The 19,519-nt window shown below is 43.0% G+C and overlaps 1 protein-coding gene and 1 long non-coding RNA gene across 2 annotated transcripts in view; one reads left to right on the forward strand and one right to left on the reverse strand.

Annotated features, from left to right (window-relative positions):
* Window positions 1–19,519, reverse strand: part of LOC113921377 — a 67,737-nt gene that overhangs the window by 18,300 nt on the left and 29,918 nt on the right. The gene's annotated exons all lie outside the window — the stretch shown is intronic.
* The window catches only part of PLBD1 (phospholipase B domain containing 1), a 54,232-nt gene continuing 46,229 nt past the window's right edge, over window positions 11,517–19,519 (forward strand). Inside the window, exon 1 of the mRNA XM_027591880.2 lies at window positions 11,517–12,235. Within this exon, the coding sequence (XP_027447681.1) occupies window positions 12,115–12,235 (121 nt within the window). The 5' untranslated portion in view covers window positions 11,517–12,114. The remainder of the gene's footprint in view (window positions 12,236–19,519) is intronic.

The following is a 19,519-nucleotide window of genomic DNA, read 5'->3' on the forward strand; positions in this document are numbered from 1 at the left end:
GGATGTGGAGCCTGCTTAGGGTTCTCTCTCTCCCTCTGCCTCTACCCCTCCCCCTCCTCACTCACACTCTCTCTCTCTGAAAAGAAAGAAAGAAAGAAGAAAGAAAGAAAGAAAGAAAGAAAGAAAGAAAGAAAGAAAGAAAGAAAGAAAGAAAGAAAAAGAAAGAAAAAGAGAAAGAGAAAGAAAGAAAGAAAGAAAGGAAGGAAAGAAAGAAAACACAAAAGAAAGTGAGAAAATGAGAAAGCAATCAAAGCATGTTACTGCAAATAATAATAATAAAAAAAATCAATGAAGCCCAAAGGAAGACAGCAAGAGAGAAAGGACACGACAAAAGAGCTACAAGACAGATATTCAACAATTAATAAAATGGCAATAGGAAGAACTTCTCTCTTTACTTTAGAGGAAATACATTAAAAACCCCGATCAAAACACATAGAGTGGTTGAAAGGACAAAAAAAAAAAAATGTTTTTTTCTTCAAGACCTGACTTTATGCTGCCAATAAGGAACTCACTTTAGATTTAAGGACACACAGAGGCTGAAAGGAAGGGCTGAAAAGATACTGAACAAAATATGAGCAAACTAAATCAACAGCGTATTAAAAGGATCATACCCTTGACCAAGTAGGAATTTTCCCTAGGATGCAAGTTCAGTTGAATATAAGCAAATTAATCAATGTGATACATCACATTAACAGGGTAAATGAAAAAAATACCTGATCATCTCAATAGGTGCAGAAAATGCATTTGACAAAATTCAACATACTCTCATGATTAAAAACTTGCAACAAAGTAGAAATAGAAGGAAATTACATAACAAAGGCTCTATATGAAAAGCTCACAGCTAATGTCATATTCAACAATGAAAAACTGAAACTCTTCCTCTAAGGTCAGGAACAAGACAAGGATGCCCACCCTTGCCACTTTTTTTTCTTAAGATTTTATTTATTTGAGAGAGAGAGAGAGAGAGAGAGAGCATGAGCAGAGGGAGGGGCAGAGGGAAAGGGTGAGGAAGAGAATCTCAAGCAGACTCCGTGCTGGGTGTGAAGCCTGACACCAGGCTTAATCTCACAACCCAGAGATCATGACCTGAGCAGAAACCAAGAGTCGGTTGCTGAGCTGACTGAGCCACCCAGGCTCCCCTACGCTGCATTTTAGATGTATAAATTGTATTTTCCATGGTTATATTGTAGAGGAGGAAAAACTTTTCCTTGACCACCCGAGTCTGAAAATTAAACTGAGAAAGACAGATTAATAGGAGAAAAGCACACAAATTTTGTTGAATATGTACATGGAAGCCTTCACAAGAGAATGAAGAACCCAAAGAAGTGACCAGAACAGGAAGCTTTTATAACTATTGGACAAAGAAACAGTGAATTTGTGAACAGTTGATAAGACAAAGGGGTTTAGAACTAGGACTAGGTGGTCCTTATCTTTCTTACCTAAGAGTTAGTTTAACAAGGTTTGTTTGCAGATTCTTCTGGTGCTCTCTCTGTACCAATAAAAGTCTGTTGCCAGTAAAAGGATTTATTTCCTGCCTTCACGCAGAAAAGGAGGCCCTTTTTCTATCTTTATGGCTTCTTAATTGCCTTCAGCTCAAAATAATTTTTATTTCAAAGAGGCCTGTTTTGGGGTAACATTCTGGTTTCCTTAAGTATATTTCAGTTTGTATATTGGAATACAATAAAGTAAAAAAACCAAATTAAAACTAAAAAGATATTTTTCTACTGAGATTAGCTCCCATCTAAAGGTTAGTTTGAATTCTAAAAGGAATACAATTGGCAACATTTGTATACACAGAATTTTACAGGAATTGGGAATAGAAAACCCCTTTATAAAAAGAAAAAAAAAGGTAACACTTATAAGTACTTCACCTGTACCAGTTTATTTCATAATTGTATGACATTAGGAATGATGATAGGTTCTTTGGATGGCTAGGGGGAACTTGAATCTTCTGGGAAGTTTTGAAAATCCCAGTCCAGGTAAGATCAGATTGATAGGGGGGCGTGAAGCAAACATGAGCATTTTGAAAATGCTTCCTAGATGCTTTATACACCCAACTGTTGCTTTTGGCACTGGAGAGGCTTTGAAAAAGAGTGTAACAGTGGGTCCAAAAATAACATGAATGGAACTGTTAATCAATACGTTCATTTAAAGTGAGAAAGCTTGATCTAAAATATATTTTATGTTTCAAAGTATACAATAGCCAATTTAAAACTCTGGATTCTAGTTACAGTCTATTTAGAGGATTTGTTCAGTGAGGACACCTTCAAATATTTTAACTTTTTTATATAAAATGAGATTTCCTATGGATATTTTAAAATAAAATATAATTTTTAGCTGAGAAAACTTCTGGTCATGACAATTTTCAAAAAATACCAACATGGGGGAAAAATCACCCCAAATCCTACAATACAGAAACATCCATTATAATACACTCACATAATTCTTTCCTTTGCTTAGCTGGCTTCCCCTACCCCACCCCCATTTAAAAATTGTATCCATTTGGACATATAACAACTTACATACAAATATGCATGCAGTGAAACAAATTCAGTTTCTGATAGGACTGGCAGTTGAGGCCCATCCTTCTCACCACTGGCAATTGAGGCCCATCCTTCTCCCAGACACACTTCCATTTCATTAAACTTGCAAAAGCAGGTCCCTTGTATTAAACTGTTTCATTTTTGGACTCTGCTCATAGCATGACGGTGGGGTTTTACCATATGATGCATTTTATCTTCACAGTGTCAATGCAATTTGCCCCTCCGGGCAGTTTGTACTTAGTGAAGGCCATGCTGACACGGAAATCATTCTCTTCACCCCATCCCCTTCTCCATGGCTCCTGCTGTCATCTGGGCATCAAAACAATGATCTAATGGCCCCAAATCTCACAAACTCCTTGAAATTCTCTTTTTTTGCCTGTCTAAAGCCCCTTCTCTTCCAAGAGCTCAAATCAAGTTAACAAGGCAGGCAAGTTATGGTGGAGATGCCATGCTTTTCTCCCTCTCCCTTCTTCCTTCTCCCCACCCACTCTGCTTTCCCCCAAGTGCCCACAACACAAACCTACCTCTCCAGTTTTCTTCCTCAATACGAACCAACTTACGCAGATGGCTACCTATAGGCTCATGCATGCATCAGACACATCCAAACATGAATTCTGGTTTCGCTCAGCCAAAGATCCCACACTACCTAAGCATAGTTAGGAAGATCATTCTCTAGAAGATAAACAGTAAGAGGATGGGCTCCGGGACTGTTAATAGATTGCCCCTGAGTCACTTGTTTTTCATAGCCGATTTTTAAAAGCATGACTCATTATTCAAGAGGAGTTAACAGGATGTAGAAAATCATTGCTCAATTTATTTGGCAATGAAGATGGCCATTATGGTTTTTATGCAACTTTGCTTCTGTTATGTAATTCTTGTTCACATAGTCTTCCAACCAAGTTGCTGGGTAGCAAGCGCTGAGCAGAAAATCACCTACAAGGGCTTTAAATGGTTATCAATCACAGCGAGGAATCAATCTACCCTGTGCAATGAAGCATGCAGCCTGAGAAATGCACCTGTGTCACAGTGCAAGAAGAGGAAGCAGAAAGAAAATGATGTGGAATGTTGGGGTTTGGGAGGAAACAGTCAAGAAAGAATTCTTAGACATCTTCAGTGCAAAAAGGGTGGTTTTGTTAAAACATGGGGACAAGACCCATGGGCAGAAAGAACTACCCTGGGGTTGTGAGGAGTGACGGATTATAGACTTTCAATTTGGGAGGGGGTTAGGGATAGTGTTAGTCTCTCAGGAATTTGGAAGCAAGGTTTCCAGGACCTTGAGGGGCTAGCAGCTGTTAGGATAAGGTTGCTAACTGCTGTCTAGTAAACCATGAGTCATGAGACCCTTTAGATGAATATCAGTGGGCCATATGCTTGGAGGATGAATGCTAACATATATCTTGGTGAGGGGAAGGTAGAGATAAAGGAAGTTTCCAAAGGGATTTTTTTTTTCTGGACAGCTTATAATTTTTATTTTAGGCAATATGTTTAATAGAGATACTGAGGATGACAGCAAAAGATGGGGCAGGGAGAATAAGCGAGAGGTGGTGTCTGAAGGATTCACCTTTGCAGAGTTGGAAGCGGTCCTTCCCAGTAGAAAGCTTGGAGCTGGGGAGGCCTAGGTTTGATTCTGGCTTTACTCCCCCTCCAGGCACTTGGGAAACAAAAATGAACAAAATCAACATTGCTGCTATAAACACTGGGGTGCACATACTCCTTCGGATCACTACATTTGTATCTTCGGGGTAAATACCCAGTAATGCAATTGCTGGGTCGTACGGTAGCTCTATTTTCAACTTTTTGAGGAACCTCCATACTGTTTTCCAGAGGGGCTGCACCAGCTTGCATTCCCACCAACAGTGTAGGAGGGTTCCCCTTTATCCGCATCCCCGCCAACATCTGTCGTTTCCTGACTTGTTAATTTTAGCCATTCTGACTGGTGTGAGGTGGTATCTCATTGAGGTTTTGATTTGGATTTCCCTGATGCCGAGCCATGTTGAGCACTTTTTCATGTGTCTGTTGGCCATTTGGATGTCTTCTTTGGAAAAATGTCTGTTCATGTCTTCTGCTCATTTCTTGATTGGATTATTTGTTCTTTGGGTGTTGAGTTTGATAAATTCTTTATAGATTTTGGATACTAGCCCTCCAAAGGGATTTTTATATGTTAGAGAAGATGTACAGGATCCTGGAGGTCGGACCAAAGTTTGCCTTTGCCCTTAGCGAAGTATTAACAATCGAGGCAGTTGAGTTCCTGGAGGAAGGTTACCCTACCTGTCTTAAGTACTTGTCAGTGGGCTGCGAAGGAAATTTAATATTTTTTCTATATTTCTTTTGCCTTTGTTCTCCACTTGAGAAAATATAGTCCTGCCAGTGGAAGCACTGAGCCCAAGCTGCCCCTAAGTTGCAGAATCCAGCTGAGAACACAGGCAGTTTGATTCTGAATTTGGGATCTTGAATCACCAAACTGGGTGAAAGATGTCCCTCTTGATGGTTATTTTATGTCTTCCCCATAATTTTGACTTGTCAGTCAGTTGAAGTACATCAAAGTAATTTTTTCAAAAATGATTGATAAAAGTTCTATTTTCTGAGTCCTCGAAAATGTGTTACCTTAATACATGAACCAAAATTAACACAGTGTAAAATTTCGTGGTCACAAACTTTTCTCTTTTCAAAAACATGTAGATGATTCTCCAGTGGCAAAGTTAATCTGATTTTTAATGTTCTGTAGGTAACATCCCCTCCCACCATAGAATGTCCACTGTTTCTGTGTTTGTTTTTGCTTCTATACCAATTCAGAACCTACTATTTTCTTAGTAGGTGGTATGCAGTTACCCCCAAGGAGAGAACATTCTTTTTAAGAGAAAACTCTGATAAGCCTGAAATGTGGTCTGGCCTCAGCGGCAGTAGACTGATGGATTGAGGCTTGAGAGAATCTGTTTTAAGACAAGGAATCTGCTGGCTGCTGAGAGAGGACAGGGAAGTAGTACCCAGAGTTTGGGTATTGGAGGTAGCATGGGAAAGGAGATTCTGAAGATGTAAACCAGCTAGGAAGTGTTTTAAAAAGAGAGAGAGAGAGAGAGAGAGAGAGAGAGAGAGAAAACAACCTCAAAATGGAGTCACTTGTGCTGAGCCCCACATCAGTAAACCATAACTTAATATCCACTCTAAGCTTCTCCAGAGATGGTGATTTTTAACCAGTCAACCTGGAATTACCAGGTCAGTACTAGTGAGGCAATCCCCACTTCTCCTCCCCTCAGGAGGGCAACCTTTCCTGAAACAATGCACTCTATGCAGGAATAATTTCCTTTTCCCATTTCTGCCTTTTTCCCTTTCTGCCTTTATTTTTTTTTTAAAGATTTTATTTATTTGTCTGAGATAGAGAGAGAAAGCATGAGTGCACAAGCAGGGGGAGCAGCAGAGGGAGAAGGAGAAGCAGACTCCGCAATGAGTAGGGAGCCCGATGCAGGGCTCGATCCCAGGACCCTGGGATCATGACCTGAGCTGAAGGCAGACGCCTAACCAACTGAGCCACCCAGGTGTCCCCCCTTTCTGCCTTTAAAAGCCTTTCCTTTTCTACAGCTCAGTGGAGCTCTTTTCTATCTGCTAGATGGGATGCTGCTCAATTCATGAATTGTTGAATAAAGCCAGTTTGATCTTTAAATTTACTCAGTTGAATTTTTATTATTTAACAGAAGCCAATGAACAGCAAACAGGATGTGTTTCCCAACAGAGAGAGTATTCAAATTTCTCTTGGCACCACTCTCAGCCTACAGTTGTCAGAAAATTAATATGTACAATTTATAACTCAATTTCCTGTATCCAGGAGATGCTCATCTAGCATTTACTCAACTAGACTGAAATAGGATCTTTCCCTAGTAACATTTTCTGGAGTTTTGACCTGGCTTAATAATGTTAATTCCCAGCCATTTTAACTGACTAAAATTTTCTTCTTGTTGTCTTTGTTTAAAAATGTCAGTAGCAGCCAGATTTATCAAACATTTATCAAGCATTTTTCATTTATTCATTGTTACATCCATCAGGTTTAAATTCTTTCTTATAACCTGAAAGAAAAGCAGGGACATTTATCGCAGGACTATTTCCCATCTACAGTCAAGGTTAGGCACCACAGAAATGGTTCTGTTTGCAACTGTTTTTATTTGGCATTTATACTTCTGTCTGTAGAACGAAGATGATGCTAAAACATTAACAGTAGAGAAAAAAATAAGTAGAGGAAGCCAGTGGTAACCACTCCAGGATGTAGCCACTTAATTTAGGAAAGAGGCAGAAAAAGAGGTTTAGAAACATTTTGAAGAAAGAGCTGTCAGGCACCAAATTACATCCTTAAACAATGCAGAAAATGCTCGGCGCCCTGAAAGTATTTAGGAGTGACTTTTTCGGCCTCTTTGGAAGGAAAAGTGGGGATAAAATGCCTATCAGCAGGGTAAAAAGTTCATGTTTGTCATCTGTAGAAAAAATAATAATAACAAGCCACTGAATCAGTATTCAACTTGTACAGAAACTTCTCTCTTATCTCTCGTCTCTTGCTGTCCACCTCACCCGCATGCCATGACCCTAAAGCTAAGACATGTCAGTGACCTTACTTACTAAAATCACTGACCGGGACAGCCCCTCTTTTGTGTACCCAATTTACAAGACACTTGCAGTCTGGAAATTATAATGGGTGGCAGCTTATATAAAGGGCAGGCAAGTGAGTAGAAGAAAGGATGGGCAAACAGTACAGAACTGTGTTCTAAGCAATCAAAATGAGCTCTACAGGCATCAAGCCCAAGCCCAGGATTTCTGGGGAATATCTGCCCTTTCTTTGGTTCTGTAGCAATTTAAACTCTCTATTCTGACACGTATAGACCAATTGGTAAGTTTAACAACCAACACAACCTACACACAACGATGGAGGGAAAGAATACCAAAGAAAAATTAGTTATAGACGTAAATATACAGAATAGTTGGATCATAAGCTAAAACATTACCCTACACATTTTTCTTCTGAGAAACTGTTTAATCTAGTAAACCTTCCATCACTCTATTTATTCCAAGAATCTAAGGCTTAATGCTCAAGGGAGGAAAAATGAAAATATTGAAAGATCAAAGAGTAAAACGTGTGGCTGTTGAGGTCTCAAGTAGACATAGACCATAGTCTTCAAAGGCAAAAAATTGTAAGATCTCTGCGTCTGGGAGAGGAAAATATTTTAAAATATTCAAAAACTTGGTTTGGAAAATTGAAAGACACATTGCAATAAAAGGGCAACCGGCTTATTCAAGAATAACACATTGCAATAAGAATTGTAATAATGTTGAATTAGTTCCTACCCAAAGAAGTAAAAAGTCTGAAGAGCTGATAAGAGAATTGCATAGTGGCTTGTTGCAAGGGCCAACACCACCCTTCCCCCCAGGGGGTGAGTCGCCTATTTGATGGGTGGGGTGGTATGTGGAAATATTTGGTAATAGAAACTCAAGACAGGTCTAGAATTACCAGAGCAGAGGAGATGATGTTTAAGGTTTCCAGAATGTAGCTCCTGATCTTGGAAACCTTGTAAGGGAGTTATATGTCCCCATTTGGACCTGAGTTGTACAGTAGCGGCTGGGGGAAGGGTCTGGGGAGGTGAACACGTGGATAGGCTCACTGATTGACACACTAGACTAGAGTATCTATGAGTCCCTACTGCCACACTGCAGGGATCAGAGAGACCTGAGAATGAACCAAAGGACCCAGTGGAAAATCCAGGTTGGGCTGGTGAAGTTGCCAATGGTATCGGAAACAGCTAGCTGCCTACTAAAAATCTTGTTTCCCTATGGAGAGGTGATGTTCCAGCCACTGGCCACATTTCCCAGCATCTCTGGAATATAAATATGGCAAAATGTCTAGATATTGCCAATGGAATACGAGCAAAAATGGTTAAAAAGAAGGAGTGTGTTCCCCATACACTTTCCCCTTCTTCTGGCTGAAAGAAAAGACTCCAAGGTCCTGCGGTCCTGGTTTCTGCATCCAGTTTGCCAACCATAATGAATTCACAAGGCATACCTAGAATATCTTAAATATTCACAGGAAATAGTAATATCAGTAGAACACACCATAATGAACTTTGAAGGGTATATTTGGGATATCATAGATTTTTGAAGAAAACATAGTGCCGTCCCAGGACATGGAACAAACTACTATTATTAAATTGTTTTTGGCCCTAACTACTAAATAAAAGGAACCATCAGATATTTCTTTTGGTCTGCAGCCCCAAGAATATATGACTGAGACTCTAGGGACACTGTTTACCAAGAAAGTTTGGGAACATCTGCCTTAGGGCATGGTGGAACCACAAGATGAAAGGAAGTGGGGCTTCTACATTTCTAAATGAAGGAAAGCCACATACATATTACGAACTCATGCATCGAACAGAGATATGAGCTGGACATAAACTTCGGTTGTATTAACCCACTGAATTTTTGGAGTTTGTCATAGTAGCTAGTATGACCCTAACTAAAAAAAAAAAAAAAAAAGAATCTAGACCCAAGGCCAAGAACCACCGATAAAAGACCGGAAGAGATAAACCACATGTCAGTGGAGACCACCAAGCGAGAGGATGACTCACAGAGTAGATAGACGCCTCTTATCCAGCCCCAGGCCAATGCATAGGCCCCCCGAAACCAAGGTCAATGTCAAGGAAATGGGAAGATATGGAGGAGGCAAAGGATATTAAGGACTTGGCCCAAATGAGACTGAGGTATCTAAAATTTGACACCCTAAAATCTCTACCATCCGTGGACAAGTGTTTGAATGCTAAGTATACCTTTTGAAAAAGAAATAGATTGACATTATGTACATTTCGTTCTGGACCTGTAACATTTGAATCCATCATAGATAGGTCACAGCAAGAAAAGAAATACAGAGGTCACTGTCTCTGTTTCTATAACTGGTCGCCCAGCTATAGCCTGGGGCCAACATCTCAGCTGGTTGGGGTTGTGTATCTATTGGGCCGAAGAGCCCTAGTCCCTGGTGGTGCTGCTGAGGTGAGGAGCCAACACATTCACTAATCATTTTGGTAGGCCATGGTGAGACCAGAAACTTCCCTGAGCTCCTTCAACCACTCCCTCCTACTACTGTGTAGCTGTATTTCCATTCCGTTGTCAAGCTCAATCACTCTAACCAGCACTATAATCCTATTCATGCCCATTTTTTTTTTTTTCCCGAAGAAGTCCAGTGAAGACCAGGCAGCAATTTCAAATTCCAATTCAATGAAACTACTATTGTGGCTCTTGGTGGAAACATGCTTCTTCCCTGGCTCACTGAAACTTCTAAACCAGGAGAGTCCAGATCCAGGAAAAAGTAGTATCAGGAATAAGGTAATGAATGGATGGTAAGCAGCCCCAAACCACACACGTCTAACTAGAAAAGTGATAAAACCATTTCTTAGTCCACATCTTCTGTGGCCCTCCTCCCCTCAGCTTTGGTGTGAGTTTTGCTGCTCATTTCCCTCCCAGACTTGTAAACCCCACCAATTTAAAGAAGGCAAGATTTATCATCATCCAATCCAGTGATTCTCAGCTGAGGACAATTTTGCCCCTTATGGGAACATTGGGTAGTGTTGAAGTCATTTGAAATAGTCACAACTTGGAGAGAGGGGTGATAACTGGCATTTAGTGGATACTGGCCAGTGGATGCACAGGACAACCCCCCACAACAAAGAATTGTATGGGCCAAAATGTTGCAATGCTGAGTGAGAAACCCTGATCGAATGAATTTGTCTATTTGCATAATTTGCTTCTCCCACTGGAATACAAGCTTTGTGAGAACAGGGGCTTTGTCCATCTTGTTTATTACTCTATGTCTGGAACATGAAGTCAACAAATATTTGATGACTACATAAGAGATGAATGAGTGCCTCATAGCTCACATCAGGTATTTTTATATACATGCTCACATCCAAACACTTGGCTCCTTGGATTGGAAGGGTTAGTAATGGTAGAAGGTAGCATGACTTAAATATCTGGGGTGGCACAACTTCTTTGAATGTCCTAATATAGCTCTCTTCCCAACATGATTTTCCTTCACTTTAATTTTCTTTTTTTTTTTTATTTTTTAAAGATTTTATTTATTTATTTGAGAGAGAGAGAATGAGAGATAGAGAGCACGAGAGGGAAGAGGGTCAGAGGGAGAAGCAGACTCCCCGCCGAGCAGGGAGCCCGATGTGGGACTCGATCCTGGGACTCCAGGATCATGACCTGAGCTGAAGGCAGTCGCTTAACCAACTGAGCCACCCAGGCACCCCTTCACTTTAATTTTCTAACTTGAAGAAAAATGTGCAGTTTTTACAATGTCCTCAGTTCCTTCATTCATTAAGTGATATTATCATCCAGACACTGTAATAGGTGCTGTCTCCACACAAAATGACTTAGGACTTGTGTTCAACAATTTGCCCAGAAATTCCATGTAATTGTTCTAGATCTTTTCCAACAATTATAAATCTCTTTCGCCCTCTGGGAAAAGTGCTTCTCCTCCCTTTCCATCTCCCCTTGACACTTCAGTTAAGCTTGGAAGAAAGACCAGGAGAGAAGAGTGGGGTGCCTAGCCCCCCTGCTCTGTAGTAGTGGCTGGTCCCGTCCTGGGTCCTGGGTTCCCACGCTGTACCTTCGCCATAGCCCTATGACAGCACTAATGGGGCACCTGTTTATTTATACCGCTCTGTCCCCTCCCACCTGCGGGAGGTCATGCTTTCGATGGTCTTCATATCCCTGGCACCTGGCACACAAGATGGGCTCAATAAATGCTTATTGGAAAAAAAAAAAATGCCTTTGGCCTACTTCACAATGTCACCTAGGGCACGCTCTGCCAACTTCACAATGTCACCCAAGGCATAGTTTTGCCTACTTCACAATGTCAACCTACCCAGCACAGAAATGGGGACTTCCCAGGGGCTCAGAAATAGATCTAGTTTCAGCTCCGTCTGAATCAGTCTTGTGGTGGCTCCGGCCAATGAAGAGAAAAGCAAAGGCTGGGAAGTCTTGGGCTACAGCAAATGGATTTAGGTTACACAGCCTGAGATGGAGGAGCAGTAATCACTGAGGGATAAGGGACCCGTGAAGCCCACTGCAGAGTGGCCAAGAACCAGAGCTGCGCGTAGGCAGGGGCATGCATGTCACCGCTGCTCAGGGTGCCTCATCCCCGCCGATACAGACGAGTGGCCCAGTGGCCGACCCTGGCGACAGAGGCTAGCGGTGTTGACGCGAACGGGTTTGCTCAAACCTGGGGCCGCAAAACTGCCCGACGAGCGCGGACAAAGTGGCACGTGTCCTCGCCGGATCGCAGAAGCGCAGCTGGGGAACTTTTCTCAGCCCAGCCCCCAGGGTGCTAGAGGGTCAGAAAGGACCCGCCTTGCCCAGCGGGGCGAAGGTTGTTCCCAAGGCCACGTGAGGCTTCCTCGCCCCTAAAAGCCCTAAACCGACAGGGCTAATGGCAGAGTAAGGACGCCCAGACATCGGACACGCGGCGCCCCGCTGCCGGCTCGAGAGCCGCTCCAGCAACAGCTACCTCGTCCAACCCAGGGGAGGTCGCGGCCGCCGAGCCATGCCCCCCCGCAGCCGGGACGGACACCCCGCGCGGCCCGCGCCGCCCACCCCGTCGCCCCCGCCGCTGCTGCTGCCGCTGCTGCTTTTGGTGGCCGCCGCGGTGCCGCCGAGCCTGGCAGGTGAGCCGTGCGCGCCCGCACGACCCGGGGAGGGCGAGTCTGGAGAGAGACAGGGCCCTCGGCGCCCGCCTGGCCCGCGCTGCGCCCGCCGCCGCTGCTCCGTGCGCTCCCGCCTGCGCCCCGGCTCGGCCAGGTGGACCGCCGGCGGGTGGCGGGGCCGGCGTTCCGGGTGGACGCGGCGGGCCGCGCGTCTGCGGGGGAGGCGGCACGGACCCGGCTCGCTCCCGCGCCGCCGTAGCTCGGGGACGGTCCCCGGGAGGGGCAGTGGCGGCCCCCGGGAGGGGCAGGGGCCGTGCGGCTGCGAACTTAAGAAGTGTGGGCCAGAATTCTTGGCGAACGAATCAGTGCGCTACGGCGCGACTCTTGGCTTGCGGAGCCTCGACTGGTCCGAAAAGCCAGCCAAAGGACATCTAAATATATTTATTCACATCACAGAGGGATGATTCCGGGCTGTCAGTTTGTTTGTTTGTTTGTTTCCCTTAACTGCCAATGAGTTTGGTTTAAAATAAGTGCAGCCTGGTATTGTCAGCTTGATACGGGCCAGGCAGCGTGCTAAAGGGCTTTTCATACAGTGCTTACTGTAACTCTAAATAGGACTTTTATCCCCATTCTACAGAACATTCGAAATTGAAATTGTGAAGGCAGAGCTGAATTGCCAAACTGTATTTACTTAACTACTTCCCTCTTCGTAAAACAGGTTCTATCCCTAAAAAAAAAAAAAAAAAAAAAAAAAAAAAGTCCTGGATTTGTCAGTTTTCTTCCCAGTGGATAAGAGCAAGATTAACCAAACAAACTTGTGGAAAGACTTCAACAGTAATCTTAAGAGAGGATTAAGTTTGTTTTACTTCCTCAGCCCTTTTCTGTGCTGACTTTGTGCAAGAATAGGGTGGGGTTCAGGAGAGGGAACCCCTTCCCAAAGAGTGTCCAGATTCTTACTACACCACCTGCCATCAACAAGTAACCGCAATTAGCAGATTTGAAGGCCTTCGCTTTCGCAACTTGCCTGCTTACCACTCTTAAATCTTTCCGGTCTTTGAAACTGCCTGGGCCTCTGGGATCCATCTGAAGGCATGCACTCCTAGACTCTTGACTCTGGATTTACCTGCACATTCTGTTCCTTGCCTGCCCTGTGGAGGGGGTTTTCCGGCCACCCTTTTAGCCCAGGGAGCCTGCTCCTTCAGACATACCCGGGACAGGCTAGGAAGTGCTCCTGAAACGGAAATGGCTGTGTCCGGAATGTTGAATGAAACCCTCTAACTTTTCTGTTCTTTCTGATTGTGTGGATTGTTTTAAATGTTCCTTAGATGAAGGGGACAGACTTAGGAGTGAGGTGGAGATACTGTTTTTCTGAAGATGAGTCACTGTTCATTCAAGAAGAGAACACCTGGCAAGAAACAACTGCTTAAATTGAGTTCCCCCAGATACTCAGCTGACTCCAGGCCAGTGTGGTCAGGAGTCAAGGTAAAGACTGAGGGCATTTCTGTGGCCAGTGATCCTGACAGCACAGGGCTGGGCAATCCAGAAAAGACTTCTTATGGCCTTGGGGAACAGCTGGTGAAGCCCACGCCACTCTTTCAAACAGTCGTGAGCTCTGTCTCCTTTGTTGCACCCATAATAACCTGTTTTCCAGGGCAACTTTTGGCTCTTTGTTTTACCCTTCTACTAGACTGCCAACAACATGCGGGCAGAGAACAGGGCCTTTGCCACTTCTTGCTTGTCATGTTTTCTCTGAAGTGCCCAGCTCCGTACTCTGAATTTAACCGGTACCCAACACACACCAAAGGGACTGCATTTTCATCTCCCTGGAATGATCTTTGTATCTACCAGTGTGCACCTATGAATCAAAAAACAACTTCTTTAATTTTTAAAGGTTACTTTGAAGTTTCAATTTTCCAGAAATATCGGCCAACAATTGTACATTCCTCCCAACCTGTCTTTCAAACTAGTATGGACTTCAGACATATAATAGCACTGCCTTTATCCTTCCAGACTGGAAAGCCCCATATTTGTTCTTAGGATGTCTTCTTTAATTTTTCTTGGTGGTGTGTATCGTGAAGTCACATCACTAGGGAAAGAGATGGGTTGGTTACCCAGAGACTTACAAGGTGCCATGTGCCTTGGAGAAAACTGGTTCCAAATCTGGCCCCTGGACTTGCAGGGCTAGATTCTAGAAATGCATACCTTCCCGTGCTCCAGAGCCAATCAGATACAAAGAAGCTGATTCACCCTGATATACATGGAAGTCTATTCACCAAAACACCAATAATGAATTTTAGTAGACAGGACATTTGCATAGCCTGCCCCAGCCACTTTCTTGTAACCAAATTACACAAGATAGATCACATCAGGGATTCTCAGGCTGGAGGCTTGCTTGATTTGCTTCCTAGGAGGACTGATGCTCTTTCAGTTAGCCTCTGGGTGCTCATACTGGATGGTGCTCCCTAGCACAGCTGGTCCTTGACTCTGGGACACTGCTTTTTCCTTGCTCCCATGGCTCACCAGTGCCCACTGGAGACTAACACTTTGCCTCTCTGGATAGGCCAGTACCCTTATGTGGTTGTGGAGGAGTTTGCCGACCTGGGAGTTGTTCAGTCTCCTTAAGGTGACTTGGTAGACCTTTGGTGGAGGCTGTTCTCAGTTGATCCTTTGACTTGGAGGGCATTCTCATTTCCAAATTCACTTTGAGGTGGTGGTTCATTCTTTCTGCGGCAGTTCATTTTTGGAAGTCTATACTAGAGAGTTAGGATGGAATTCCAGAAACAGAAAGCATGGAGCCTGACTGCCTGTGTTTGAATCCTGGCTCCAGTACTTACTGGGTGACCTTCAGCCAGTTACCTACTATCCCTACACCTCAGTTCCTCATCTGTAATGTGGGGATTGTAGTATCTGCCTCCCAAGGTGGTTGTGTGGAACAGGGCCTCGTATACAGTAGGGGCTGTATAATTGAGTGACCGTTATTATTGACCATTGGAGTTGCTTTTTCTCTGGAAAGGCAGCACGGATCTTTGGATAAGGCAACCAGGACTGCAGATGATAATCTTTGTGCTGTGAAGTAATAACTTGTTATAAAAGCAGGATTTTTCCTTAATTGTGGCCCAGCATTGCAGGGATTTGGAGTACACAACAGCACGTTAAGCCAGTGCTTGGGGAAACAGTGAGCAGAGCCCTAGGTCGCTTTCCTGGGTCACGACTGATTGATTGAAATCACCTTGATTTTTCAAAGTGCGGATTTTATCAATTATGCTCGCATTAGCATTTCCCAACTCTTCTCAGTCTTTCTGAGCCCCACTAAATCTTCCTACAGCGCATCCTCATTGTCTTAGCGTTTCAGACCCAAAAGAAGTCAGTGCTGTCTATAAACCTGAATATTTTCTCGTGCTCTCCCTCTATCGGTTTGTTTATAAAAATGTATACAAGATAAGTTCCAGAACAATTTCTGGGGGAAGTGCCCATTCATCTTTATCCGTTAAAATTTGTTTCCTAGTCCTTCTAGAAATGTGAATCTGATGGCAAAAATCAAAATCTTTCTCCAGAAGAAAATTTAAAGGATCCTCCTTCAGTCTTTAAATTGAGGTAGAGCATTTAAAAAAAAAAAACTTTTCATAATAGATAAACTGCAAATCACGTGAGCTTCAGCTTGGAACTTCTGACATGCAGAACAGAAATTATTGTTTTCACACTTTTTCAGGCATTATTTTAATTTTTGTCACCTGTTATCTTTTGTTTTTGTTTTTTATCCTAAATTATCAAGCATTAACTATTGAGATAGCAAGATAGGTAGGAGCACCAAAAATGGAATGACTCGCAAAGGATTTATTTTGTTCAACATTTTAAGTTTTGTAAAATGCATTTATGCTTTGTCTTTTTTTTTAATGGAGTAAGTTCCAGTTGCTCCTAAAACTTGTATTTCACAATCACATGAAAATTGCACTTTAAGATGTAGCTAGAAAATTTGTAAATGTTTTTATGTTGTTTCTTTGCAGTACTGCAAAACAGGAACTTACTCAATGGGGTAGCAGATGAAACTAAGAGAGGTAGTGAAAATATGAGGAACCTTTAATCTAAAACTTGAAACTCTGTCTGCACCAACAACAGATACCATGTTACAATCTTCCAGTGGGAAATTGTGAAAGTCTCTTGATTTAGAGCTCGCTCTGAAATGTGCCAGTTAGCCTTGCAAATGAGTTACCATCCCAGCACCTGAGGTAGTGGTGAGTTATTCAAACCAGCATTTGCAAACACAAGATCGCACAATTCAAACCCACAATCGGAAATCAAGAACGAATACACAGAGACTCAATACCGATCTGTGTCCTTCCTAGCTGGTGTGAAAGTTTGGGATTTAGGCAAGAAAACCCAATTCGGCCCAAAGGAGTCGATACAATGAAAGAACAGATGCCTCCCCCTGATTCTCAAGGAGCTTGTAATTAAATTTTTGAACCACACACATACAAATACATATAACTAAAGAGTGACGGGGATGAGTGAGCAAGGAGCACCGACTGAGAACGGGGCAAAGTTGACTTTCTGTGGATAGGACCTTTAGCAAGAACTCTGATTGAAGCTAGCAGTGCAGACAGAATAGTTCGTTCCGAGGGGGGTGAAGGAAAGGGATCATTCCAGATCCAAGCAAATCTCCAGCATTTTTCTGTATTGGCGTTTTGTTTCTTTGACGCTATTTTTTTTTAAAGCATCATCCCTTTCTACTTACCTAATACACTGGCCACAGTATGCCGCCCACCTCACATCCTCTCACTGCTGTCTATGTGAGCCTCAGCGTCTGTAATGTGAGGGCCCTCACCCTAGCCACCCTGCAGGGATGCCTTGCCTTCTGCCTCAGGCTTCTCCCGCATCATAACCATTTCACACGGGAGCACCTGCCAACCTGGGAAGAGGGATTTTAACCCCTCATAGGGCAACTTCTGACCAACGCAGGATGGGTGCAGGTAGTTAAATGCTCCTCCTTGCGTCCCTGGGATGGAGTCCTCAAGGGCTTATCTACACCCTTGTTTGGGCTATCTCAGATGGCACCTTTGAATTAGCTTTCCCTCCTTCCCTGTTTCACTTTCCCCACCCCCCATCCCTGTTCCCAGAATAATACCCCTTTCAGCAAGAGTCCTAGGCTCTGATTTCTGCTGGGAATGAGAGCTGAAACCCTTAGAATGTTGCTGCCTGGAGGTTGTTTGTCATGGATCAGTTATTTTCTTAGTGACTTTGCTGAAGAGTCACAGCAAATCTAAAAACCAGCTATCAATTTACCAAGCCCTTTCCAAGAAGAAAGTGGAATGCCAAGGTACACTGAGAGATACGGAGACATTTTGTTCGATGGACATAAAAGAGAAATGCAATTCAAGGATCAGGATCAGAGAAGTGAGGGGCACCTGGGTGGCTCAGTTGGTTAAGCGCCTGCCTTCGGCTCAGGTCATAATCCCAGGGTCCTGGGATTGAGCCCCGCATCGAGCTCCTTGCTCAGCGGGGAGCCTGCTCCTCCCTCTCCCTCTGCCTGCCGCTCCCCCTGCTTGTGCTCTCTCTCTTTCTCTCTCTGTCAAATAAGTAAATAAAATCTTTAAAAAAAAAAAAAGAAAAGGATCAGAGAAGTGTCAGCTAAACTCAATCTGAATAGATTAAGTTGTAGTCTTAATTTTTAAAATTTTCTCTCACATATTCTGTGTCTGCCCTCTCAGGTTTCTTCCTCTTTTTCTCTAACTTACTGAATATATTAGATAAAATTACATTGCTCCAGGGTAAAAACCATTTACTCTATCATGAATAAAGTGCCCGGAAAAATAGGCTCCAGATATGGGAGACAGTGATTTAGACCACTTACGACTATTTTACAAATTCTAAGACAGGGTTAGGAATTTTTTTTTCCAACTAAAAACAACTCAGAGAAAATATTAGAATACACAAGTAAATAAATTTAATTTGGGCGTTTGGGTTTTTATGTTGAGAGAAATATAACAATGAGGAGGCTTCTTCCATCTTTATCTACGCGAGAAAAATACTCTGTTTTTATAAAGTAACATTCCCATTCATTCAACAGATATCTATCAAGTGTGTTGATTTTGAAGACGTTGCTGTTAAAGATTTTTAAATCTTATTTCCCTTTTCGCAAGTCTAGCGGGACATGGCATTTTGCCCCTTGGGCATCTGACCCATTCCCTCAGCCCCTTCCCTGAGCTTGAAGATATAATGACTTGAGTTATTTTAGATCAACTTCTGTGAATGTTCTGATAAACTTCACTTTCATTAGAACACACTCAATTACACTAGACTCATCCCAGAAACAGTACTGTGCCGGGTACGGCACTCCCGGGATATACGGCAGTAAGCAGGACCCGGATCTGCCTTCACAGAGTGTATATAAAGCTAGAGTGTGATTTGAAGTATGTGATCTTGTTCTACCTTTTTGCAGTTAAGCTTTCCACAACATCTGCTTCCTGATATGGAGATTAAAAAAAAAATAGAAAAGTGAAGTGGCTTAAACTGTTAAAGGATTTAAGAAAATCAGAAAGTAGTATGGTACCAAGAAATCCAGAAAGAGTTGATGCATGGAGAAAACATTGAGGGAGGGAGGACATAAGTTAGTTGTGGAGTAAGAAACTCAGATTTTGGCTTAATTCACAAAGCACTTGCTAAATTGGTCAGTTTGTTAGCAGTAAATTTTTATCATTGAATTCTCTTAAGGAAAAAGGACTTTTTTTTTTTTAATGCCTGGAGGCGCACTAATGTCAAAAAAGCACTGATTTGCAGAAGAGTATTATTTGTGGTCAGGAAATTATGTAGTGCCAACAACAGTGAAAACACAGCCTCTGATTGCTTGGATGGAGAGCAAGCCAAGGTTTATGGCAAATGGGGCCGTTGGAAGGGAAGGTGAAGTTAGGGAAGGCCATGGTGTTCAATGAGAAATACCAAGATTTTGGAGAGGGGAACAAAGCTAAAATTGTGCCATGTGGGTAGAACTGAAAGGAAAGAGCCCGACTAGGCTGTTCACCATGCTTCTTCCCTTCACAGTTTCTGTTCATGACCCTGCCCGCCCCCACCTTGTTGTAGCAATTTGTAGCTACTATGGTTTCTAGTCAGCCATGCTTTCTTCACTTCCCTACAAGACTCACTGCGGGTGAGGTGGAAGAGAATGTGTGCAGAAAGCTGGGGAAAGGCTGAGGCTATGCCACTGTGATCCAAAATCAATTTGGAAGAAGGGACGTTTCTGTGGATGCTACCCACAGTTGTCAAATTGTGGCCAGTTGGCTTTATTAACAATTAGACTATTATTTGTCACCA

The sequence above is a fragment of the Zalophus californianus genome, chromosome 9 (genome assembly GCF_009762305.2).
Source record: "Zalophus californianus isolate mZalCal1 chromosome 9, mZalCal1.pri.v2, whole genome shotgun sequence".
Lineage (NCBI taxonomy): Eukaryota > Metazoa > Chordata > Mammalia > Carnivora > Otariidae > Zalophus > Zalophus californianus.